This window comes from Mirounga angustirostris, unplaced genomic scaffold (genome assembly GCF_029215605.1).
Source record: "Mirounga angustirostris isolate CCGP_5_RB_7025 unplaced genomic scaffold, mMirAng1.0.hap1 SCAF_10, whole genome shotgun sequence".
Taxonomy (NCBI): domain Eukaryota; kingdom Metazoa; phylum Chordata; class Mammalia; order Carnivora; family Phocidae; genus Mirounga; species Mirounga angustirostris.
The window spans coordinates 58,720,142-58,746,274 of record NW_026991718.1 but is presented as its reverse complement, the minus strand read 5'-3'; the positions used below and the strand labels follow the sequence as shown (position 1 = coordinate 58,746,274).

At 43.8% G+C, this 26,133-nt stretch overlaps 1 protein-coding gene across 7 annotated transcripts in view; it reads left to right on the top strand.

Moving 5' to 3' along the window:
• Nucleotides 1-26,133, top strand: part of B3GNT2 (UDP-GlcNAc:betaGal beta-1,3-N-acetylglucosaminyltransferase 2) — a 216,109-nt gene that overhangs the window by 155,275 nt on the left and 34,701 nt on the right. For 5 of the 7 annotated variants that reach the window (XM_064572458.1, XM_064572459.1, XM_064572454.1 and 2 more), the window contains exon 2: nucleotides 23,442-25,941. The exons of 1 other annotated variant lie outside the window; for it this stretch is intronic. In XM_064572458.1, the coding sequence (XP_064428528.1) occupies nucleotides 23,451-24,644 (1,194 nt within the window). In that variant the 5' untranslated portion in view covers nucleotides 23,442-23,450 and the 3' untranslated portion in view covers nucleotides 24,645-25,941. Of the gene's footprint in view, nucleotides 1-12,425; nucleotides 12,854-23,441; nucleotides 25,942-26,133 lie in introns of those variants that run through there. One more of the 7 variants, XM_064572455.1, reaches the window with a different exon arrangement.

Below are 26,133 nucleotides of genomic sequence, written 5' to 3'. Positions count from 1 at the left end.
TCAAGTTCCCACCCTCACTGTTCACTGGTCTCGAATCTGCCACATACCGTTCTGTGACCTCTGGCAGGTTGTTGACCATCCCAGTCTTATTTTCCATAACGGGTCTTGGGGATGGCAGCCCCTGATCAACAAGATTGTTTTTGAGGACAGATAGGATAATGTCTGTCCAACTCCGGGCTCTGCATCATGGGAATTAAGAAGCACTTAATGGGTGGTGGTCATTGTGTAATCAGTATAGACGTTCCTCTAGGCATCAACTTCCCCTTACCAAAAACAGTAACTGGGAACCAGTTAGATTGGTCTGACTGACACTGAAATCAGCCAGATTTGGCAGATGCAGATAAAGTTTTTAAAATCCAAGAAATGAAGTAATCTTTTGATGAAAAGAAACATAATATGCTTGTAAAAATTACGATTTTTTTCCCTGGGTTTCTGATGGATAGCTGAGTAATGGCTTGTAGTTTTGAAGAGTTCTGTGTTTAAAAAAACAATTTAGATTTCTCCAATACTAAGACACTACAGTTTTGCTAAAACAGGAAAGTGGAACTGATAATTCATGGTTGATTTTTCACTATACAAGTTGTTCAAATATGTGTCTATAATTTTTTATTATTATTTTTAAAATTTTATGTATTTATTGGTGAGAGAGAGAGAGAGAATGAGAGAGAAAGCACAAGCAGGGGGAGGGAGAGGGAGAGCTGAGCCGGAAGCCTGCCAGTTTGTGAACCGATGGACTGACAGACTGGGCGGTCGGTCGGAGGAGGGACTGCATCCCAGGACCCTGGGATCATGACTTGAGCCTAAGGCAGACGCTTAACTGACTGAGCCACCCAGGCGCCCCTAAATGTGTGCCTTTTTTAGAGAGAAAGGAGTTATATTAGGAAATGAGGAATCTAAAAAAAATGGATCATTCTGCCTTACGTGATGCGTTGTTGGTACAAAGCTAAGATGTTCTGGATAGAAATGCATGAGGCTTTTTCAGCTGATGCAGGGTAAGAGAAAAGATGAATCCATTGTTTCTTAAAGAAACTTTGAAACTTTAAGTTTTAATGTTTTCTGGTAATGCCTGTTTTTTTGTTTTGTTTCTTTTGGAACCATAATTTAGGGATCCTGACCCGGGGCTGTGAATGTGCCTCAATGTCCTCTGTTCTTAACATACTGGGTCAGTGCTTTTAATTCTTTCTAACTTGCTTAATAGCCACAATATTTGACTTTACTTAGTTTTTTTGACAGTTTTATTGGACAGTTTGTTAAAGACTTTAACAATTAATAAATGCCAATGGTTACTTTTATAAACATTAAGATTCTTGCACCTGGGATAATATTTGGTTATATAATCTATTGCAACATGCCCAATTGTGATGTATAACTGACTTACAAATACTGGAAAATTCTATAAAGGCCTTTTGGTCTTATACGCAGATGCTCAGAGGGAACTAAAATCATTTCAATCAATTGCGTGGTAATTTTAGTGTATACAGAATGTTAAAACATGAGTTAAACCAGGCTCTGACAGTTTGAAGGTTGGGTTTCCCGGCTGACCTAATCAAAAGCACCCAGGAAGGACCCCGGCACCCGTAGCCAACAGGTGTGTAGATACAGCTGTCTCCTCCCCCACACTCACCCCCACGGGGGATAACTGTTAACTAGGTGCTTGCCAGAGATTTCTCCAAATTGTAGGATGAATAAATTCCTCTCTCTGGAGAGGCAATTACCGCTCAAATAAGAGGTATATGTGTGTGGTATAAGACTTTAAGAGAATTGATGCAATGATTTCATCATCACCTGGTGATGAGGCTTTGCTAGTCTGAACAGAACTTCGGTGGGAAGCACTTGTACTTGATGGAGAATTTGTTATTAGGGCATTTGTGGCACAATTGCTTTCCTGCTGGAAAAAGTTCATTGTACCAGTTTTCTATATGTTAGAACTCTGAGCTGAGATTTTGCACTTACTTGTGTTGCCACTACTGTGAACTTGATGTTCTTTGCCCATCAGCTTTGTCTGCTTGCCTGTCTTAATTTTTGTAACAAAATTCAAATTTCCTTTTTTTTTTAAGTAGGCTCCATGCCCAGCGTGGGGCTTGAACTCAGAATCCTGAGATCAAGAGTCTCATGCTCTACTGACTAAGCCAGCCAGGTGCCCCCCAAATTCAAATTTCTTTTGAGAGTTAGCATTGTTGATAAGGTTATAACATGTTTTGAAATATTTTGTGTAATTTTAGCTTTAGGTGTTTCCATAGATGACTTTGCTACAAATGATTTTCTGTGCATCTGTGAACATTCACTTAGAGCAGGGTTTAAAATTGTATTCTGATGTGGCTACAGAGGGGAAATTCCCAGTAGCCAGGAAATTGATACTTTCTACTTTTCATTCTGTGGCATTTAAAAACAGGTTTATTGTTCCAGTGTTTTCACTCTGATGTGATTAGGATGTACGTTGCTTACCAGAATACTTTTAAAAAATGATAATCCGAGGGAATCAATTCTAGAGCTGTGACCAGGTTCTGTCGGAGTGGTGGTTTAGTGGTTAAGAGTATGAATTTGGAGTCAGTCAGATGAAGAATTTTTTTTTCTTTAACTTGAGGTAATAGCATATGGTAAAGTGTGAAGTGCTCTGATATTGTATGTACCTCCTGAATGTATATCCACCACCCCGCTCAAGAAGCAAACATTTTTAGTACCCCGAAAGGTGCCTGCGCCCTTTCTAGTCAGTATCCGCCCTCTAGAGGGAACTTTCATATCATCTTAGATGTGACTCCTTTCATATAGATCGGTTTTGCCTGTTCTTGAACCTAATAGAAGTGGAATTACAGAATCATACTGTGTATAGTCTTTTGTGAAACAGACTTGGTTTTGAGTTGGTTTTTGCCGCTGTGTGACTGTGGTTGCTGTGACTAAGTTCCTTAACCTCTCTGAGCCTCAGTTTCTTCATTTGTGAAATGGGGGAGATGAAACGATCTCAGATTTACTAGGAAGATTAATGTGATCATGCACCTAAAATATCTAGCACTGTGCTTGACATGAGGTTTCCTTGTCCCCCTTTTATTTCTTTAAAAAGGTGATAACTAAAGGGGCGCCTGGGTGGCTCAGTTAGTTTAGCGTCCAGCTCTTGATTTCAGCTCAGGTCGTGATCTCATGGGCCGTGGGATTGAGCCACACTCAGCAGGGAATCTGCTTGAGATTCTCTCCCTCTGCCCCCTTCTCCAACTCATGTGTGTGTGGTCTCTCTCTCTCTCAGAATAAATAAATAAATCTTTAAAAAAAAAAGTGGTAACTAAAGCAATTATATCTTCCTTGTTTTAATAATGCTATTTCACTATAAAAGTTATGTTGGTCTTTTGCTGAAAGTTAGAAGCCAAGTCTTTGTTGATTCGACACTTTGTTGATGTAGCTTTCAGCTTAAATAAGACATATTATGTCTTGATAACTGATCACCTATTATTATTATTATTTTTAAAGATTTTATTTATTTATTTGACAGAGAGAGACACAGCGAGAGAGGGAATACAAGCAGGGGGAATGGGAGAGGGAGAAGCAGGCTTCCTGCGGAGCAGGGAGCTCGATGCAGGGCTCGATCCCAAGACCCTGGGATCATGACCTGAGCCGAAGGCAGACGCTTAACGACTGAGCCACCCAGGCGCCCCCACCTATTATTTTTTTAAAAAATTATTTATTTTGGAAAGAGAGAGCGAGCGAGCAGTGGGGGAGGGACAGAGGGGAAGAGAGAGAATCTCAAGCAGGCTCCCCAAGACCTGAGCTGAAATCAAGAGTCAGACACTTAATGGACTGAGCACACAGGCACCCCTCCTGTTATTTTTAATTGACATTTTCTCTGTAAGTCATGAAATGACAGTCATTGAAATGTCCTATTTAGAGCCGATCAGTCACTTGCTGTCACTTGCATGGTATAAGCTAGGGTGCAGTGGTGACAGTTTACACTTGATTATGAAATCTATGGAAGAGTTTAGATAAGAGGGAACAGAAGTGCCTGGGATATCCAGAACAATGTTTACTGCTTTATGTTTTGTGAAATAATTATTTCAGAAGTGAAAGCACAGGGCCAGTTGTTAGGCTCAGACCGTTGCATGCTCAGACAAACCTTTTAAAACATTCGCAGCTTCTATAGTCTTCCTCTGCAAGTAGGATTACGTATTCAGTGTTTCTCAGGTTCCCAGTGTTCTGGTTGGCTTTTTGGATACTTTCTATTTTTGGAGTCATTCTTTAAATACAACTCGGGTGGTACTGTGGCATTCTTTCTAAAAGGCTTTTTTTCTTATGATGTTTGTTTAGGGGGAAAAAAACAAGGTAAGGTAAAGGAAAAGAAAATTTCACCATCTCTTAACACTGTAACTACTCTTAACTTGGTTTGGATCCTTCTAGGTTCTTTTCTCTGCATCTGTACACTTCTAAAATGGGCTTAGGAAAAACACATTGCTGATGCTTTGAGCAAATTTAAAACGGGTTGTATGGCCTGCCTAGAGATACATCTGGCTGAGGGGGTGTGAGGCTTTGAAGGCTTAGGTTCAAATCCATCCCCACTCTGGCCCCTACTTGTGGCTCTACCGTTGTCAGGGGTCCTGGGCATGCAGTCCCCCAACACTCCCATCAAGACCCCTGTCTTCCAGATTACAGTAGCTGAGAGAGAAAACCTGTCCTTGGGACCCCCCTCCCCCTAAGACCTCAAGATGATGTATAATCAGATGAGCATTTTGTTCACTTAGCCAGCATGCATTAATTGAACACTTACTGTATGTCTAGCACTGTGCTTGGCCCCATGTGTATTCCTAGATAGGTCAGACACAGTTCTGCCCTTGAGTTAGCAGTCTGTGGAAACTCTAACCCAGAACTGATGAAAGAGTGTTCTTGTAGAGGTGCAAGCAATGTGCAGTTTGCGGGGCAGCCAAGAAAGGCTTCCTGAGGAAGTGGTGTTTGGGCTTAGCCTTAATGGATGAATTAATAACTTTTTGGAGGGCAGAGGCAGGTATTGCAGGCTTATGGCAGTGTGTCAGGGAAATAGCAGGTGATCCTGTGGGTGTGGAGGTCAGGGTGTTTAGGAAGGGGTAATAGGACACGGTGCAACCCTAGTGACCATGAAGTGGCACTGGATAGTTCTGGAGGTCGTGGGAGCCATGGAAAGTTCCTGCAGAGAGAATGTGGTGACAGGTCAGGGTCAGGCTTGCATTTAGGAAGATGAGCTTGAGCCTGACAGGTCGATGCAAGGGACGTGTGATCATGGGCCGTCATTTTACAGCCTCCTGATGGGGAATGGTTTCCCATTTGCCCCTCAACGGTCTGTTCTCTGAAAGAAGGTGGAGGAATATTTAAAAACTGAAATTACTTTATACACTTCTCTACTCAGACACCTCCAGTGGCTCCTGCTCTTGTCAGACTAAAGCCAGGGTTCTTCTGTCACCTCCCAGGCTCTTGGTTCCGTTGACTCTAGCCACACTGGTCTCTGCGCTCTCCTGCCTCTGGCTGTTCCCTCTTCCTGCCCCACTTCTGCACCTTCTTTTTGAGAAGAGAGGTTTCCCTTATCATCTGTACTGTCCTTTGTATTTTGTCTGAGTTCTTATCAACCTTCCGATAATTGGCCACGTAACTTTATTCTTGGTTGTCTGTTTTAAACACTGCTCAGTTAGAGTAGGTGCTTGATACTTGATGAATTCGGTCACTTCATTAATCTTTCTGGAGGAAAAGTGAGTGCCCAAACCAGGCCAGGGATGGTACAGGATTAAAGTGTATATATGTGATTTATTTGAAAGAGATATTGAGATATTTGAAAGAGAGTTGAGACCAACTCATGTTGGTGGGACGGGATTTGGAAACCAGTGCAGGAAAGTATGAAAGGGGTGATCTACAGATAGAGGTACATTGGGGATCTTTTTAACATTTAGGACATTGGAGGCTGTAGTGGTGTCTCTGAGGGTCTAGGGGATAGGAGCGAGGGAAGACCCAGCAGTAAGCTTGAGCCCAGAACTGTGGAGAGCATCCATTTGGGGGCATGAGGCCAGGAGCAAAGCTGCGAAGATGCAGGAGAACAAGGAAGAGAATCTGGGTTCGGTGGTCTTGAATTTGGGGTGAATATTGGGGTGTTAGGTGCCCTGGGAAGTCAGGAGAGGCCAAGGATTATGATGATTCTAGAAGATGAAGGGAATTGGGAGGGTCAGGGCATGACAAGGCGCAGAACCTTTTCAGGATATTGACAGAGAAGGGAAAGAGGGGCTTGTGCCTGGAGCTACTGGGAGGGAGAGCTTTGAAGGTGAAGGAGAATGGAGATCCACCCTCCATACGGGACCCCAGGGGTACATCAAGCACTGTCACAGGGCACGGTAATCTTACGAGGGCTGGGGAGTGGCTTACTGTAGTGGCCCATGGGGACAGTGGCCCATGTGGAGAACTTGAAGTAGATTTTGGTTGTAGCGCTGACTTAAAAACAAAAAAACAAAACCTTTGTAACCATGGCAACCTACTTAGCTTCTTTTACCTCCCCCACCCCCACAAAATAGGAAAAAACCTACACAGCTGACCTCACATGTTGATTGTTTAAATCCAATGCAGTCATGAATATGAAAGCGTTAACACTCCAGTAAGGTTATTTCTATGGACCATAAACTTGCTAAGGTTTTTAATTTGTGCTTCAGAATTATGTTGTTTTTTATTTTCTTTGAAAAGCACTTAACATATAAATGCTTCTCTGAAGTGCTTCTTTTTTGAGTCCCGATCAGAGAGTAACAATTGTGTTAAAAAACCAAACCAAAACAAAATAAAACCTTCAAGTCTAGCTCTAGATTATTCATTGGGAAGCCTAGTGATGTTTTCAGAATCAAATATATTTGTTTAGCATTGCAAGGGTCTAATTGGGTTTGTTACAAATACCGTCTTTTCTAAATATTTAACATTTGGAACTAATGAAATATATTTTACATTTATTATTTTATGGCTGAATTTGATGTTTGTTTATAAGGAACTTACGTAGCTTTTATTCTTAAAGTAAATGAGATGCAGCCATTTTATTTTTCTTCTCTTTGCCACATAAGGAATTATTTTCTTCAAATGAACTTAAAATATCTCTCATGAATACTCCTATTTTTAACTGAATGTTTCTCTCTTTTGAATTTTTTTTCCTTAAGTTTCTGATGGATCCTTTAAAAAAAAATCCCCTTTATAATGGAAATTTTCCAACCAGTGCAGATACAGAGAATGATAGAATGAAGCCTCAGGTGGTTGTCACTGGTTTCAGCATTATGGCCTCTGTTTTTGTCCGTACCCCACGCATGAGTAGGAGGCTGTGTGGGCACCACCCAGAGTGGGAAGACACGTCCTGCTGGACCTCCAGGTCACCAGTTGGAGAAGTAGAAACCATGGGAGTGTTTGGACCCCCCACGGGGAGGGAGAGGTGAGCAGAGAGTGGACCCTGGGTGATACACGATTGCTACAGTCCCTGATATTTCCAAGTAGGTGATAGCCTATGACATGTGAAGGTGACATTCACAGACATACTTAAAATTAGATGATTTAAGCTGCTTGGTAAAAGAGTCCCCGTTTCTAAGCTGCTCTGTCCTGTGCTCATACATTGAGCAAACATAATCTCTTTTATTTTGGCAACATAAATTTTTCTTGGCAGGTGGCCAAAGAAAGAAGTGTTACCATTTCATCTCTTTAAATATGTGGACATAAGTCTTGAACAGCCCCCTTTTAATAGAACATTTGGATAAAAGGCCAAAATGTCCGTTTTGAGGATGTGTATTTTCAATCTATACGATTTATTTTGATATTTGAAAAAGCAACTTTAAAAAACAATCCTTAAGCTTCTTTTAGTAACTTCTTGAAATTTGACATGTGAGGAAGGGAAAAGAGGCAGGAAAGGGAGAGGAGTCTAGGAGAAGGGAACGGGGGGGGGGCAGTTTGCTTGTTTGGTACCCCATTCTGAAGTTGCCACCCTAGGGTCACTTGTCACTAGAAAGGTTGTCTTCTGGGATGAGGATGGTCCCTGACTCTGGAGGAGAGGTGACATCCCAGGGGGAGCCCCGTTTAATTGGATACTCTGTGTAAGGAGCGGTGGCTGGCACTCTGTGGTTGGGGTGCTTTCACCTCGCAATTACACCACATGTTGGGGGGGTTGCCTTGGTCCCGCCTCCCCCCGGGGTTGAGGAGAGTAGGATCTTGGCTCACCTGGGACCGTTTGGGCTGGGAAGCATTGCTAGGGGTGAGGGGTGGGTTCTGGGTAACTAGCTCTTGGTATTCCTTTTGGGAGGTTCCAGTTTTGGGGGAATCCCGAGTGCTGGGAGGGAAGATTAAGTACAGGGCACTGAGGGAATGAGGGTGTCCTTGTGGAGGAGGCAGCTAGCATGAGCAAAGGTGTGGGAGGGGAGGACAGTTGTTCTTAAGGGGTGCAGGTGCCCTAAGAGTTCTCTGAGAGGCGATTGTGAGGGTAGCATACTTGAATCTAGGATCAGGTCTTTGTGAGAGTGCTTAATGAGGATGGGGGTGCCTACCTCCCCTGTACCCTAACCACGCCATCCATGCAACTCCATGTTTGTCCTCAAGTTTGGCAGCAACAGGGATGTGAACCCATCCGGCTTCCCAGTTCCTGCCACTCTCCTTCCGTTCACTCTCCATCTTGGGAACCTCGGGCCAGTTTTGGAAGCAATTGACTTGTCTGTAAAATGAGGATACCTTGGGAACCATTTCACAGGACTAAGTACCCAGTTGGGTCCTTGACATGCTTCCTGGCATGTGGACAAGCCCTCTGTGAATGAGTAGGGGCTGGTATGCGCTTGTTAGTCTTGTTGTAAGGAGTGTCCCTGGTACCTCTATCCCATTCCTTCGTTTCTTGTCTCCCCTCTCCCGGCAAGGTATTAGATCTGTTGGGTCCTTCGATTTTAATACGACATGATTTAAATCTCTGCACAAGCCAATTCTGCACAACTTTCTACGATTGTCATTCATTTTTTTTAGAAGAGTGAGTCAGGCAGTCAACTCAGGGCTGCTCCTCTAAGGGACTCTGAATGGGTGCGACTGGAGTCCTGGAAGCAGGGGCGTGATACTCATGCCCCTTGGTGTCACTTTCATTGTAACTGAGGGCAGGTGCTCTTTACGAAAGTGTGTCCCTGGGAACCTTCATCCTAACAGCCAAGAAATGGAGACTTCCCAGGGCCATTTATTAAATTACTTAACATAAACACAATGAATGTCATTGGTGTTGATTTAATATTAAAGTTACAAAACAAGTCTGATAAAGTTATTTGCAGTCTCGGTTTGCAGCATGTTCAAACAATGTTTTCTTGATTTGGGGAGGTTATATTTTTATATTAGAAGGAAGACAAATGGAAACTTTTATTTTGCAGGAAATGGATGGACATGCTCTCATTCTACATTTCGTAGGGTCAAGAATTGCCAAGTATAATTTAATAAAAGTGGGAAGGGCAGTGGTTGATTTGAAAGTTTGCCTGGAGAGCTTGTGGGAAGTGACTTAGATAAATCTCTATGCCAGAGAAAATGGAAGATTGGATTTGGCTGTCCAGGTGCTTAACATTAAGGTGATTGTTTTAAAATAAAGTTCTGCTGCTTTTTGTGGTCCGTTATCACAACCCACGGAATTAAGTGGTGGGGCAATGACGTAATTTTGAAAGTTAATTTTAAAACTTTGATGAGAGTCAACTTTTAATTTTGTTGACAAGTTAGTCATTAGATGAAATTTTCATGTATTTTTACTATGTAAAAATGACAGTAATCTCTTTTCCGATACTTCTATGAAAATATTCTCTCTGAGCTTGATTTCATCAGCTTTTCTTTTTATAAGTGTCTGTAGACAAAAGGAGCCCACATAGCAGGCACCAGATTACCTCCTCCCCTCCCTATCTCTTTACACCAAGATTGCCAAGCCATGCTGATGGCCTACTTATTTCCAGAAGCATTTATACAAGGTCAGTTTGGTAACTTAGTTTATATAATGGGGTTCTTTTCTAGTCCAGTACTGTAATTTATGCTTGTGCAGTTTTGTTAATTTGTAATTGCCTTCCAACCCTTGGGCCTATGTTTGTTTATAGATTTATTTGATCATATTAGACTGTTTCCAGAGATGTTTTTAGGTTATGTGCTGCATTGAGATATGACACCTTTTAATGCTTCCATGATGGCTGAGGGTTGAGGCCTTGAGGGGGAAAGCCCTGGAATTGGAGAAGGCTTAGGGCCCTTGGGAAGAGGAGTGGCCTGGACTCAAAAATAGCCAGGGGCCAGGTACGGGACTCTGGGGGGCTGGAGATGGAGGGCCTGTGTGTGAAATTATTCAACAATGACTTGTTTAGAGTAATGTTGACTCTTGATCAAAAAGGTAAAAATTTTAGTTAGTCCTTGTTTCTTTACTGCTCCTCCGCTTTTATGTCCTCCTCAATCTCAGATTCATTGACTAAGTATCAATATACTGTCTGAGCGGCAGACATGAGAGATACAGAAGTGAATGTGGATATGGCCCCGCCCCTGTCCTCGAGGCCCCCCACATCCTGTGGGTGTGTCAGACTTGTTATCAACAAGCGTGGATAAGTCAGATAAACGTGTGTGTTAGGCGTTCCAACAGCAAAGGGGGAAGTAATACAAACACACCCGGGAGAGGAGTCCGGGGGTGGTGCCCATCGAGCAGTGCTGGGGCAGTGGGCCTCTTTGCCTTTTTCTTACTTCTGTTGAAGGCCTAGAATTGAAGCTGCGGACTGTGAGGAAAAGACTTGTCACTAACGGTAATTCTCACTGCTGGACTCACCCACCTGATTCTCCCCGGGGTGGGGGCATCAGCTAAGACTCTGGGCCTCCTGGTACCTTGGTTTCCTCTTCTGAAAATGAGGTGATTGGAGTAGATGAGCTCTCAGGCCCTGGAGAGGAAATTCTTACGGCTTCTTTGTGGTAACAAACTTGGTCTGTGATCTGTGCGTGTGGAATGGGTGTGCTTGTGATGGAGAAAACCAGTGAGAGGGTGAGATGGTACAGTTTGTGGCCAGCACTCACTCTTTGATCATCTCTTCTGACATGGGCCGGGATCCTTTCCTCTCCTGACTTCTGGGCCAGCTCTGCACTAACCTGTAGCCGGGTACAGGGCCGTGCTGGGATCCCTCGCTTTAGGCCCTGCTGCTGGAGGCAAGGGGGATGAGAAGGCAGCATTTTCTCTTGTGTAAACAGCTCTCACAAAAGGGTTTGCCTGGATGAGTTTGTGATTGGGCCAGTTTAAGCCCCTGCCGGCCCCTCTTCTTTAGTGTGGATAAATACCTGACACACATCTGCAGGGACTCCAGCCCTGGTTGGGAAGGTGCCTGCCTTACGGGATCAGGACCTCTGGCACCTTCAACCAGTGAAGAGTTCCTGACAGGCCATCTATAGGATTTCTGTCTCATGCTGATTAAGATTTTCATTACTAAATTACTGTTTTTTTTTAAGTCCAACTTTATTTGGGGATTCTTGAAATCTTCTTGAGCACAAACATTGTGTGGTAAAAAGAGTGAGAGCTTTGTCTTGGGGTCAGGGTCCAGGGTCCAAATGCTGGCTCCACCGGGATTAGCTCCATAACCTCAGACAAATTGCTTCACATTTTTGAGCTTGCGAAGATTAAATGAGAAGAGAACCACCGACATAGAAAAATGGGAAAGGGCATGAGGAGTAGGAAAATCAGGAAGGAAGCATGTGAAAAGAACAGGATAAATTAAAACAGGGAGACATCCTTTCTTTGTAAAGATTAAAAAGGCAGTGTCCACGGTCAACACATGGATAGCTCCGTGTTCTTGGGTGTGCGGTGAAGATAAACCAGTCTGGCCTTTCATTTTGGTGGGGGGATGGAAGGGGAGGAGAGGAGAATAATTTGATTGTTTACTTTCTCTCTGTAGTTTTTCCAAAGGAGATAATAAGACAAAAAAGATGCATTTATGAGGTAGTTCATCAATTTTTTTTGATTATGCAGAAAATCACAAACAACTCACTGGTTGTGATTGGTAAGCCAGAACAGATTCCTGTGTTCCAGTAGAGATGCATGAGAGCTCTGCTGATAGGGGACAGACTTCTCAGATCATGCTCTTTCCTCTGTGAACTGCATCTGCTGTACGGAAGTTGAATCTCATTGGGGCACCTGGGTGGCTCAGTTCGTTAAGCATCCGACTCGATTTCAGCTTTCGGCTCAGGTCACGATCTCGAGTTTGAGATCGAGCCCCGCATCAGGCTCTGTGCTGGGCGTAGAGCCTGCTGAAGATTCTCTCTCTCCCTCTGTCCCCTCCCCCTCCCACTAAAACTAAAAATCTCAGTGAATGCAGAAACCAACTGTATTTTGTTTCTCAACGTGGACATCAATTTGGAGTTCTTTATTTTCCCTTATTTCATATTCCTGTGTGATTTAGTGCATTTTCTTTTCTTTATTTTTTTAAATAGAGGGCCTGTGAAAGAAAGAGAACACATTCCGGCAACCTCTCCAGTGGCTGCACTTGTAAGTGAGGTGCAGCTATGGGTCCTCTTTTTCTGTGGGGAGGCCCTGGGCCCACCAGCACTTACCTCCTCTTCCCAGTGTGGTCTCTGAGCCCACAGACCTGCTGTGTTACCTCTGCCTGAAGACGCCCTGTGCCTCACTCAGGTCCTGCCTTGACCTCTGCTGTCCACTCATGGATGGTCACCTATGTGTTGCCTGTCTACCGATTTACTGTATCAGACCCATGTTTTATGATAAACCTTTCCTCCTAATTTCAGACTTAGATAGAAGTATGCTTGGAGACGAATTTGGGTCGGTGATTTAGAGACAGAGAACTTGTGCCAGCTCCGAATTCACCCTGTGTTGCTGATATGTGAAAATGGATCAGGGCCTTCAGATACTTCACCTTTGCCTTCTGTAAGTTGAGGCTCTGAAGAGGATGTTGCAGAAGCATGGGATTTTCCTTCCTGGTTCCCAGGGTCTAGAACCAGGGTCCTGTAGAACCTGCTGTTTTGCCTGCACGCCTAGGGGCCTATAGGGCATGGGTTTTTCCAGCTCTGGCAACAGTGGTAGGATGGGGGAGCCTGGGCTCACCCCAGGTCACTGCTTCCCTGCCTGCCCCTCCCCCCTCATTAGCCCCACGTGTGTTCATACTAGAGTTCCATGATCCTGGCCGCCTGGTCTTTGTCCTAGGCTGTGGCCACGAGCTGCTCTTGTCTAAGCCATATGTTGACATGCTAACCTGCCGTAGAAAGGGGTCTCCCTACTGCCTGGTTCCTGCAGCACTCTTGATTCCCTGTGCGTGGTGACGCCCTCTGCACCCTTGTTCTCTCTGCATGCCCCACCCAGCAGTCTCTAAGGCTTGTTTTCTCTCATTCTCCTGATGGTGACCCTGTGTGTTGCAGGCTTTGTTCCTGCATCCCGGATGGTTGTTCCTGCTTTCCTGGGCACTGGACCATCTTTGGCATGGGAACCCGGGAACTTTTCTGCCATCCATATCTTCTCAAATAAGCTCTGAACCTCTGTTCCACGTTTGTCCTTTTTCTGGTAATTTTCACCTGCCAAAGCCTACTCTTTAGAATTCTATTCCATCTTGATACTTACTCAGTTACCAGATTCTGAAACTTGTGCTTAAACTTGTGTGGTTTCTGCCTCCTGGTCAGACCCAGACTGAAATGCATCCCATGTAACCCAACTAAGCAAACAGAAGGATGGATCAGAGAGAAATCTGGGGATTTCTCTGAGGGCCTGTTGAGAGCCTGCCAGACTGCACTGTTTGTAGATAGGTCCTGGAGCTTGGAGTGGAAACTTACCAAGGCATAGCCATGTACAGCTCCTAACAAGGGCTTCCAGCACACGTTAAGCTCCACAGGGATGGGGCGCCTGGGTGGCTCGGTCAGTTAAACGTCCAGCTCTTGATTTTGGCTCGGGTCACGACCTCAGGGTCATGAGATTGAGCTCCGCATAGGGCTCTGTGCTGGGCGAAGAGCCTGCTTAAGATTTTCTCTCTTTCTTTTTTTCTGTCTCTCTCTCAAAAAAAAATTCCACAGGAAGCAACTGCCTGCCTTTCAGCATTTCTTTTCTAAGATGATTTCCCACCTAGGGAAGTGGGTGCCCCTCAAAGTTTAAGTCTGTACCAAGGGCCTGCCTTCCTTGAGGCATGTTCGCCCTGGGCCTCTACTGTCACAGCCTTGATGGGAGTAACAATTGCGCAAGGTCCTCCCCTCGCCAGGAAGGAGGTGTGGAGGCTCCCGTGTTTGGGGATAGGACGGAGAAGGGGTCCGCTGCAGGGGCAGGGATGGAGCCCTCACCTGAATCCCACGCACATGCACTCCCCCCACCCCGCACAGGTGCATTCCTCGTGCATTGGTGGGCCTGGGGCTGACTGTGGGAAATGAGGGGCTGGGCCATAGTGTCCATCCCCATTTACCTCTTCCGATCTTGTCCCCGAACTCCTAGATTTAATACAGACTCACTACTCCTGAAATTCATCTCTCTCTTAACTCTAGAAAAAATCCTTTAAAATTTTTTCTATTGTACTTCAGTTCTTTGAAAAGAGATTTATATAAATGCATGTGTGTGTCATTTACGAGCACTAAGTAAGTGATTTTCCAGTGTTATCTCTTTGGAGAAAAGGTGTATATGTTTAATCTAGTTTCTACTGACTGTCTCACTATATTCAGTGAACTTGACCAGATGACCAAAATATCTGTGCATTTAGCAAATGTGGAATGACTCTCAGGTGCACGTCCTGGGGCTGGGGTAATGGTGGTGTCATGTGAAGACCTCGATACGGAATATGCCCAGGCCAACACGAGCAGGAGAGGATGCCCTAACTCCTGGGAGGTGGGTGCTCCAGCCAGGAGGTGACACTGGAACTAATTTATTTGGAAGGAAGAGAAGCTCTTCAGGAAGGCCTTAGCAAAAGGAGGGCACTCTGCAGATGGCAGAGCGAAGCTGAGATTTTTCTGGAAGAGAAATGTGTTTGCTGTGTTTGAATGTTCAAGTGTGGATTGTGTGCAGATGGGGGATGTTGGCTGGAGACGGTGGAGGGAAGCAGGAATCACTGGGAAGTGCCCTGGCTGGGACCAGAAGGGCATGTGAGTGAGAGGACTGAGGCTGGTGTTTGGGCCGGGGCATATCATTTCGCAGGAGATCTTGTAGAAGAGGGGAAGAGGCCATGAGGCCCTGAGCTCTAGCCCTGGGGATGGAGAGGAGAGGACTTTTAGAAGACAACACAGGTAGTTAACTCTTTGAGGGAGCTGCAGCCTGCTGGTGGTTGTTTGACCAAACCGGGGAACAGCATGAGCGGGGAGAGGGTGCGTGTACAGGGGACTAAAGACTGAGTAGTTGAGGGGGAGGGCGTATCTGGGAGCGTGTTGGACAGTAAGGCAGTAGGCTGTCGTGGTAGCCAGTGTTAGAGCCTGAATAGAATAGAGGAGAGGTGACGAGGAGGTGCAAGTCATGTTGTGGGAACACGGGACTCGGCTCCTGGTTGGACGGGGGAGCATGAAGAAGCAACAATTCAAAGGAATTCTGGGGTGTACCTCCAGGTGCCTGTGAAATCGACCCATTACAAATAGGGGACCTGGGAAGAGGGACCCTACAAAGCATTTAGAAGCTAATACCTGGAGTTAACTGGGTCAACCTGTGGTCTTCCTTTTGGAGGTGATGTTTAAGGTAGTGGATAGATGGGTTTCTAGAGAGGGAGAATTTAGAAAAGGGGCAATGAACAACAAAACTTGAGAAATGTGCTTAGTGTTGGAGGAATCCGAACCCTTGAAGGAGCACTATTGAATGCCCATTGAGTGGTAGAAAACAGACTGGAATGGTAGGTTATATCTTTCCCATTTTACAAATGAGGAAACAGACTCAGAGAAGTCAAGTAACTTGCCCAAGGTCATACAGCTAGTAGGTAGCGTAACCAGAATTTAATTCTGGGCTGACTCCAGATGCCAGGCTGACCTTCAAAGTGAAAATGGATCTGGGACATTTCTATCCTCGAACATCTACCAGCCTTGTTTTATAGTGAACATCTAAAACTGTTGTCAGTTTTACTAAAGGCAGGGTCAAGATGGCCTCTGCAAGGATTAATTCCCTGTCATCATTTGCTAAATTTTCTTCTTTCCCCTTTTCTGAAAGTTCTGTACATGTTTATTTGAAGAATGAACTTAGTGATAATTTTATCTTAAATGATAAATACCACTTGAGGACATCAGCCGTGCTGGGCTTTGGAGAACTGTATATCAGTTGGGGACGAGAACATGTCCTACTAGACACTTTCATGTATAATGTTGCCTGGGAGGATGTATGGGTAAGCAGATTCATTATATGTTCTTTTCCCTTTTAATTTCAAACATGAAGTACTAATACTCATACTAATGACTATGAACCAGATCCCTTGCATGTAGATGGTAGTTCCGTGACTTAGAGATGAAAAAGCAACGTCAGAGACACATGCATGTTCTCTCTGCGCCAGCTTCTAGGTGAGGTTATGGGGGAAGTCTTGGGCCTCCCTGCCCCAGCCCTGGCAAGAACCCAGACCGGGCTTCTTGTTCCTATTAAGGAACAGGTTCTAGGTATGGCCCAGCTCTTCTGGTCCCACTGAGCTGCTTCCCTCACACCCTGATCACCCCACTGTCTGCACAAGTTCTCTCCCCCAGAACCACTTAGCTGCAAACTGTCCCTGCCTCTCTTTATCGGAGCAGAGCCTGGAAAGGGCTGGCAGGGACCAGGCAACAGATGGGAACAGCCTGGGAGGTAAGGCTTTAGAAGAGCCCCTCTCGCCAGGCTCCTGGAGGGTGGGGGAGAACAGCGGACCGGCAGAATGATGTGCCAGTTCTCCAAAGCGTGTACGTACGTGTTTCCTCTGTCCTTGTGATATGGCAGTGGACTTGGGCTCTCTGCCCCTTGAGGGTTTGTGTGTCTGCTTTGTGCGGGAGAGTGAGCAGGAAGCAGGGGCTACTGGACATGAAGGCTGCTAACCCATACTGTGGTTGAGTCAAGAGCTTGGATTTCAAGCCTCCTTGCCTCAGCCTGGCTGGACAGGGTTGGCTGCTCATTTTACGTAATGGTTACCAGAAGGTCTTGCCTTTCTTTTTAACCTTGGCTCTGTGTGTGTGTGCGTGTGTGTGTGTGTGTGAGAGAGAGAGAGAGAGAGAATATCCCCGAGTTGGAATTTTGAGAATGCGTTCTTCTGGCTGTTGATGGCCACATTAAAATGTTTTCTGGCCAGCACTTTGTTTGAGTGTTTCTAGGGCTTTCAGAACTGGAGGAAACCTTTTAGGATCATCCCCTTCCATGGTTCCCTCTCTAGTGTCCCTGAATGAAATACTGGGATTGCATGGACTGCATACTGGGAAATGAAATGAGGTATGTGAAGGTTTTGCCCAGAATTTGGCTTATACAGTAATCATTAATCAAGTTTACTTATTTACCACCCTGCCTCCCATATCTGGCTTTGACTCATGGTAGTTTTGTAAGTTCAAATGTATAAATGTAAAGCTTTAAAATATTTAATAATTTTTAAGGAGATTAGCCATGGACAATAAGACTCATGCCCCATTAGTCATAACCCTGTGTGGCAGCGTTCACTTGTATCAGGGTTTAAAACTGCTTGGGTTTGAATCCTGGCTCTGCCATTTACCAGCTGTGTGACCTTGGGCAAGTTAAATCACCTCTCTGAGAGTACCTACATCACGGGATTGCTGGTGCCTGGCAGGTACCTAAGTATTTATTAAAATAGGGCACATGTATTCGTAGTCCTTCCTAATAGCTGGCTTCAGATAAAGAGCACAGGCCCAAGGAAACCTGTCAGATGGGCTGGGGATGGACATTGTCACAGAGCCTCTGCTGACCCCTGCGGGGCCCAGTACATGATGGAGTGACTGTGGGACTGAGGCCATAACTCAGCTAGCTTCATAAAAATGGGGACTCAGCATCAGGAATTGTGTGTGTGCTATACTCCCCCCCCGCCCCCCCATCCCAGGGCTAGATGCGTGCGGTAGAGGCTGTTCAGGGATGGACATGGTGTGGCAGCATTGAAGAATGTTCAGATAACCTACAATCCTACCACCCCAATTAAACCAGTGTTGGTTTTGTGTGGTTATTTTATCTGAATTTTCACGTAGTTTAAGCATAGTATCTGTGCTGTTTTGTAATCCATTTTCAACTAATAAGTGTATTTTTCCTGTTTCTACCTTGCTTTTCTAAATATTTTAACTGCAAAATAAAGAAGGAAGTTCTTTTCCATTAAACAGAACCAACTGAAGTGTTTTAGAAATTTCAAAACTGTTCAGACCTTATCGGGGGGAGGCTTTCCTCCCAGGCACAAGGTGAAAAGCTAAGGTTATTCTTTGTTTGCATATTAGATTTTCTCTTATTTCTGTTACTCACCATAAAACTTCTGTGTTTCACAGTAAGGGTTGTATAACATCTTCCCCAGCTTTGGGGTAAGTTTTCTTACTCAAATTCTTTCTAAGCAATGTAACTTCCTGCTCAGAAAAGGACACGTATTGGTTTTATGTCTGCAATGGGAATATTTAGTCAGATATTCAGAGAGCTTTTTCCCACAGATATTTTTATGGGGGTCACTGTTTTATCCTCCTTTCCATGAACTTTGAAGAGTTCTCATGCGAGGAACCGTGCCCAGGTCACAAATGAAAGAGGGCATTTCAACTTGATGGAAATGTATAATTGAGAATCTTGGTTTTCCCATCCTTCCCTCTCAGGTTGGAAGAAATGCCCTTTAGCAAGTAGTGGTAAGAGTTAGCCTGAGATGCATGTTTGGGAATTTGGACCCGGGAAGGCTGGCCCATTCTCAGAAGGGGGGCTGGGAGCTTCTAGGCACTCCCATTTCCCATTCTTTGGAGAGTCTTGGTAATGATCAGATGTACCTGGGGTACATTTGAGCTAACAAATAGAGTTTTCCTGTGCTTTGGGTTTTTTTTTTTTTAGTCTTGAGCCAGCCCTTGAGACTTTACTGTTGACCTACCTGGGTCAGTTTACAAGAATGTGGCCGTGCCTTGTAGAAAAAGGAGATCCAAAGAGCCCTGGGTTGGTAACCAGAAAGCTGCATCATGTCACTCTTGTCACTTAACTCCTGTGTAACGTTTAGGCAGCTCAGTTAACCGTCTGTGGGCCCCCATTTTTCTCACTGTTAAGGGGCTCTCCTTTCAGCTTCCCTTAGGGGTGCAAATGAGAATTGCGCAGGAAAACGCTCTGCGGTCTGGAATCCTTGAGCAGATAGAAGGTGGGGATGGTGTCCCTTTGAGAGCCACAGAGCCCTGTCTTGGCCAAGGTGATGGAAGTCCTAGCTGGGTCTTGATCATGGAAATAAAAGCTTGAATTGCAATGGATGAAGTTGGAAATCTTGGCCAAGGTTGGCAAGCCTAATGTTTTCCTCAGAGTATTCCCAAAAGAAGGAACGGTGCTTTCCATGACAGAAACTTCAGACCGTCATTCAGACAGTTATGGCTGGGTTCCAAATAGCCATAACCCTGCCCCATAACCTGGATGTACAACCAGCTCATTCATCTGCAGTCATCTCACATACTATTCTCCTGGAATCTTTACCTAGGAAAATTAACTCACAGGTTCACAACCTGCTATGTAGAGTTCTGTGCTTTCCTTTTTTCTTCCCTAAGCTGATCTCTCTTACTCTAGAACTTTCAGAAGTAGTCTCCTGATACCCATATTCCTTTTCTGAGTTGAAAATTTCAGTAGCTAGCTGTTCACAGTGTGTGCTGTTTTTTCCTGAGTACCTTCCAAATCTTTTTCCTCATTGTAGGCTTTCTCCATTCACCCTCACTCTTTTCCTTATTGCCCTTCCTTCAAGCTGTTTACATGAAGCACCCAAGACGTAGGCATCAGAGATACGGGGCCAAGTGCTACTGTAGCTTTAGGAGAGTTATTCCAATTTAGAGAGAATCACTTGTTTTTGAAAACCATTTTGTCTCATCTAGAAACCAAAAAAAAAAGAACAACCCTTAAAATTATGATTTATTTTCTTAAAAGATGGCGATTTCTTTACCTGCATGAGGTATCCCATGCAAGTACATTCTGAGTGTCCATTTGAGTTCTCTTCTCCTTATAAGTAAGTCCCAGAGCAAAGAGGTTTAAGTTGCCAAAGGTGTCTTGGACTGAGACCTTCAGTTTGCTCCTTAGATTTGCCCAAAAGCTCATTTGAAAGGAGCTGACCTAAGGAGGATATGGACCCTAGACTTGGGTGTGGGTGTTTGAATTATTCAGGTTGTATGTGCCTTGGGGCCCTTTCAAACTGGAATTAAGGAGTAAGAAATGTATTGTGGTTTTTTTAAACTGCCTTCTCTGGAGGAAGTTTAAGAAGGCCCTTTCTTGGGGTGCCTGGGTGGCTTAGTCAGTTAAGCGGCCGACTCTTTTTTTTTTTTTTTAAGATTATTTATTTATTTATTTGACAGAGAGACAGTGAGAGAGGGAACACAAGCAGGGGGAGTGGGAGAGGAAGAAGCAGGCTTCCTGCTGAGCAGGAGCCCAGTGCGGGGCACGATCCCCGGACCTTGGGATCATGACCCAAGCCAAAGGCAGACGCTTAATCCTGAGCTACCCATGCGCCCCTAAGTGTCCGACTCTTGATTTCGGCTCAGGTCATGATCTCGGGGGCATGAGATCGAGCCCTGCCTTGGGAGTCTGCTTGGGATTCTCTCCCTCTATCACCCCTCCCCCCCGCCCCTGCTTGCTCACTCTCTAAATAAATAAATAAAATATTTTTTAAAATGGCCCTTTCTTGGTGGCTAAGTGGTGGGATTCTTGAGGGGTGGAGGTGGGTAGTGGTTGAGAAGTGAGGGGAGAAATGGGGGTGGTGATGGGGGAGCTGCTTACTGGGTGAGCTGAGGGGGCTCCCACATAACTTTGTCATCTGCCTTGTTTTCTAGATATGCAAAAGCTTTAGGGGTGTAGGGGTATGGGATAGGGGATTTTTCTTTTTTTTTAAGATTTTATTTATTTATTTGACAGAGACACAGCGAGAGAGGGAACCCAAGCAGGGGGAGTGGGGGAGGGAGGAGCAGGCTTCCTGCTGAGCAGGGAGCCCGACATGGGGCTCGATCCCAGGACGCTGGGATCATGACCTGAGCTGAAGGCAGACACTTAACGACCGAGCCACCCGGACGCCCCGGTTGTTGTTGTTGTTGTTGTTGTTTTTTTAAACATCTTTTACTGCTGTGTCTATAACCAAAGCTATTTAGCAGTGGTAAACACAAGCAACTAGATAGGGATCTACTAGACAGATTTTAAGAGACACAAAAGAACTTGTGAATTCCAACCCATCTAATCTGGGCTGTCCGGCGTGTGATAACTTAGCAACATTTGCAGCATGATGGACATTTCTACCTTGGGACTATTTGTTAGAACCCAGTAAACCTAAAAATCCTCTTATATTAAAAAAATAATAATAAACACTACCCTTGATTAAAATGGACACCCAGCTTTGTTTCTAGAGGTCGGAGGAGAGTGGCTACCATTTGACTTGGTGGCCTTGGAACCTCATTGACTTGGTGGCCTTGGAACCCATCTCTGCCCTTAACAGCGACTTCTTTAAAACTGTTTCCTCAGGTATAAAATGGGAATAAAAGTAACAACACCTACTTCATAGATTCACCATATCAAGGAGGATACTACACCGTGCCTGGAATGCAAGAGTTCTTAGGAATTCTAAGTATAGATGCTCAGTTGTAGAATTAGCCTGATAAGAAAATTCCTTACAGTGTATTGCCTAATGGCTTGTCTTTTATTTATTTATCTATCTATCTATTTATTTATTTATTATTATTTTATGGCTTGTCTTTTAATGTCGAGCTTATCTAAATGGTTGTTCTTACCGTCGGTTATCTATCTCAGTAGTGCTAGAACTCTGGAGTTATATCCAGCAAACTATTTTATTACTCTTTCTTCTTTTCTGCTGTTGCCCACAGCCTGAAATCTATTCTTGGCCTTTGATATTTCACGAAAATGTCATTTTCATTTCCCTTTTTCATTTTACTATAAACAGCAGAGCTCTTAAGTATGCAGTTTGAGTTTTGACAAATGTATACATCCATGAAACCCTCGTCCAGGCCAAGACATACATAGTACATTTCTATGCCCTAGAAAGTTCCCTCCTGCCCTTTTCCAGTCAATGGAAATGTCGATCCCTATCTGTTTTCAGTTTTCTAGGTCCTAGATTAATCTTGCCTTCTTGAACCTGACATAAATGGAATTTCAGGTCTTCTTCTTCTCTCTTTTTAAAAAAATTTATTTGAGAGAGAAAGAGAGCATGATCATGAGGGGGCAGAGGAAGAGTGGTAGAGGGAGAAGCAGATGCCCCGCTGAGCAGGGAGCCCAATGTGGGGCTCGATCCCAGGACCCTGGGATCATGACCTGAGTCGAAGGCAGATGCTTAACGACTGAGCCGCCCAGGTGCCCCAAGGTTGTCATCTTCTTCTTCTTTTTTTTTTTTTATAAACAGTTCTTTGTTTCTTTGTTTGAAGTAATTCCTACACCCAACTTGGGAATCAAACGTAGGACCCCAAGATCAAGAGTCACGTGCTCCTCTGACTGAGCCAGCCAGGCGCCCCTGAGGTCTGTCTTTCATGCACAGTGTTGTAGTGTTGCTGCGAGTAGAAGTCATTTCCTTTTTTATTGCTGAGGGTTATTCCAGTGTATGAATATACCACAGTTTGATAATCCATTCTTCTGTTGATGGTATTTGGGTCGTTCTCAGTTTTGGGCCAGTCAGTTAAAGCCGGTGTGAGGCTTTCCATTTTCTGAATATTCGTTGTGGTTAGTGTCTCCTCCACCTCCTAGCCCTGCAACCCTGGGCAAGCATCTTAATCTGTCTCTCTTGCCTTGTTTTCTTCATTTGTTAAATGGTGGGTTGAGGAACAATTCAGGGTTGGGACCGCCATATTCTAAAAAATGAAATAGAACAAAATGGAAAATTTTTGTGAATTACATGGCAACTCACAGTTGTAACACACATATAAATACAGTTACGTGTGTTTACTAGGTCACGATATAAAACGTATTTGCTATGAATTGTGAGCAAATCAGTTTGCAACACACTGATTTGTATGTGTGTCCTTATAAGCAAGGAAGTTGGACACCTGTGAGGTTATTTAGTAAATGCATCTCTTTGCCCTCAGGTGTCTAAGACAGCCACACTGTTTACAGTCATTTATGTACTGCTTGCTATGGACCAGCCACTGTTTCCAAAGCTTTACATATAAAATCGTAGAGCCCTCGCAACCATCCTATGAAGTGGGTTATTGTCCCCATCTTAGAGATGGAGAAACTGAGACGTCAGTTATACGATTTGCCCACAGTCACAGAGCTAGAATGGTAGTGCCCTGATTTGAACCTAGGCGGTACAAGTCTAGAATCTGTGTTCTAAACCACTATTCCAGAGAAGATAAAGAGACAAGTGACATATGTCCGCAAATGCAAATTAGTAATTATCTAATTAATACAGTGCTCCTCCTTTTTATTCCAGATATGAGAAATGAGTGTTGGACGTCGAAGAATAAAATTGTTGGGTATCCTGATGATGGTTAATGTCTTCATTTATTTGATCGTGGAAGTCTCCAAAAGTAGCAGCCAAGAAAAAAATGGAAAGGGGGAAGTAATAATACCCAAGGAAAAGTTCTGGAAGATCTCGGACCCCCCTGTGGCTTACTGGAACAGAGAACAAGAAAAGCTGAACAGGCAGTACAATCCCATCTTGAACGCGTTGGCCAACCACACAGGGGACGTATATGGGTTTTCCAACATAAGCCATCTAAACTTTTGTGAACCTGACCTGAGGGTCATGTCAGTGGTTTCAGGTTTCAGCAATTTGCCAGACAGATTTAAAGACTTTCTGCTGTATTTGAGATGTCGAAATTATTCACTACTTATAGATCAACCGGATAAATGTGCAAAGAAACCCTTCCTAATACTGGCGATAAAGTCCCTCATCCCACATTTTGCTAGAAGGCAAGCAATTCGGGAATCTTGGGGCAGAGAAACCCATGTGGGGAACCAGACGGTGGTGAGAGTCTTCTTACTGGGTCAGACCCCGCCTGAGGACAACCACCCAGACCTGTCAGACATGCTGAAATTTGAGAGTGAGAAGCACCAAGACATTCTTATGTGGAACTACAGAGACACTTTCTTCAACTTGTCCCTGAAAGAAGTGCTCTTTCTCAGGTGGGTGAGCACTTCTTGCCCAAATGCCGAGTTCGTTTTCAAGGGCGATGACGATGTTTTTGTGAATACCCATCACATCCTGAATTACTTGAATAGCTTACCCCAAAACAAAGCCAAAGATTTGTTTATAGGTGATGTGATCCACAATGCTGGACCCCATCGGGATAAGAAACTGAAGTACTACATCCCAGAAGTTGTTTACACTGGCGTCTATCCGCCTTATGCGGGGGGAGGTGGGTTCCTCTACTCTGGCCACCTGGCCCTGAGGCTGTATAACATCACTGACCAGGTCCTTCTATACCCCATTGATGATGTGTATACTGGAATGTGCCTTCAGAAGCTCGGCCTCGTTCCGGAGAAACATAAAGGCTTCAAGACATTTGATATAGAGGAGAAAAACAAGAATAACATTTGTTCCTATGTAGATTTGATGTTAGTACATAGTAGAAAACCTCAAGAGATGATTGATATTTGGTCTCGGTTGCAAGATGCTCATTTAAATTGCTGAAATACATACAAACTAAGTTCTGCATAGAAAGACCTATCTTGAATAGTTCCCATGTTGTGTTCTTTCACATTAGGGGTAACTTCTATGTTAAACCATCAAAATTGCCTTTATTAGTAGTATCCATTTGAGGACCTCTAAACCCTCTAGTGTGGTACCTTCTGAAGAGGGAAAGCAGATTATAATTTTTTTATCGAGGATGTGGTGGGGATGATTGGTTCTGATCCTTCCTGTGGCTAATGGCCATATTTTCTAATTTGCCTCCCTTCTTATCTGAAATCATAAGTTTGTGGAATTTGACTGTTTTAGATTATTTATGTTTGCCCCCATATCCTCATATTCCTACTTTACATTATAATGAGTGAATTACCTGCAGTTTAGGTGTTTATAAACTTACTGGCTACAAAGACTTTGTTTTATACGATCCAGTGGTTTTTGTTGAATGGAATTCCATTTATTTTCATGGAGTTTGGATGAATTTTTTAAATTGTCTAGAAAAATTAACTTCTGTCATAATTTCCTGCCACCCCAACAGTATTTTCTTGTGTTAATCAGGTCAGTTAATTTTGCAAAATGAGAATCAGTGTGTAACATTTATCCGGTTTACCTTGTTATGGTCTTAGGGGGCTGTATTAAGGAGAAAGTTTAACTGTTCTTGTATTTGGGTTGCTGGGGGGTATCGTGATAGTTCTCAAATTTTAGTATTTGACGGTAATGAGTATGATTCTGTAATGGTCAGCTGAAAATTGAATTGACCCAGGAAAGCATATGTCATTTCTGAACTTTAAGTGAAAAGATGGAAACTGCAGACCTTCTCATGAGTGGATTGTCAGTTTAAAACTCCAGGATTCTATTCTTGCCATATTTTCACATGCCGCTTATACAAAATTATTCTGAGTAGTGACTGCTTCCCTGTCTCAGTGTAGAAGTGCCTGTGTTTTTATTTATTTTTCAGATCAAAGACCAAAACATTTTCTTAAATATATTTTGTGTAATATTTTATTTGTATACAGTGTTGTTGATGAAATATTTAACTAGAGCATGGTATTTTAAGTGTTAAGGTGTAACATATGTTAAATAAAGCTAACTGTTATTTTTGCATTTTAAAACTTGGCTTTTTTGTGGGGGAGGGGGGCTCTGAACTACTAGAGTTGATAAAATTCTGCCGAACTGTTGCTTACATATCCTATCTTGTAACATGCTTTCTTGAAAAATGTTTGTGTTTATAGAGATGATGCTCCTTACCACATGTGATACTGGGGACTGTAAGAAGATGGAAATAAAGTCACTGTATTTTTAATTGTCCTGTGTAATGTGTAATAATCTGTGATCTCTTTTTGTTTCCTGTGTTTGATTACATTTTCCCAAAAGAGACCATTTCCCCCCAGAAACTATTACTGTAATATAATAACTTTTTTTATATAGTAGAATATAACTTTTTCTCTGTCTCAGTGGGTTCTCTGTCTTTGCATTTAAAATTCTTAGAAGTGCT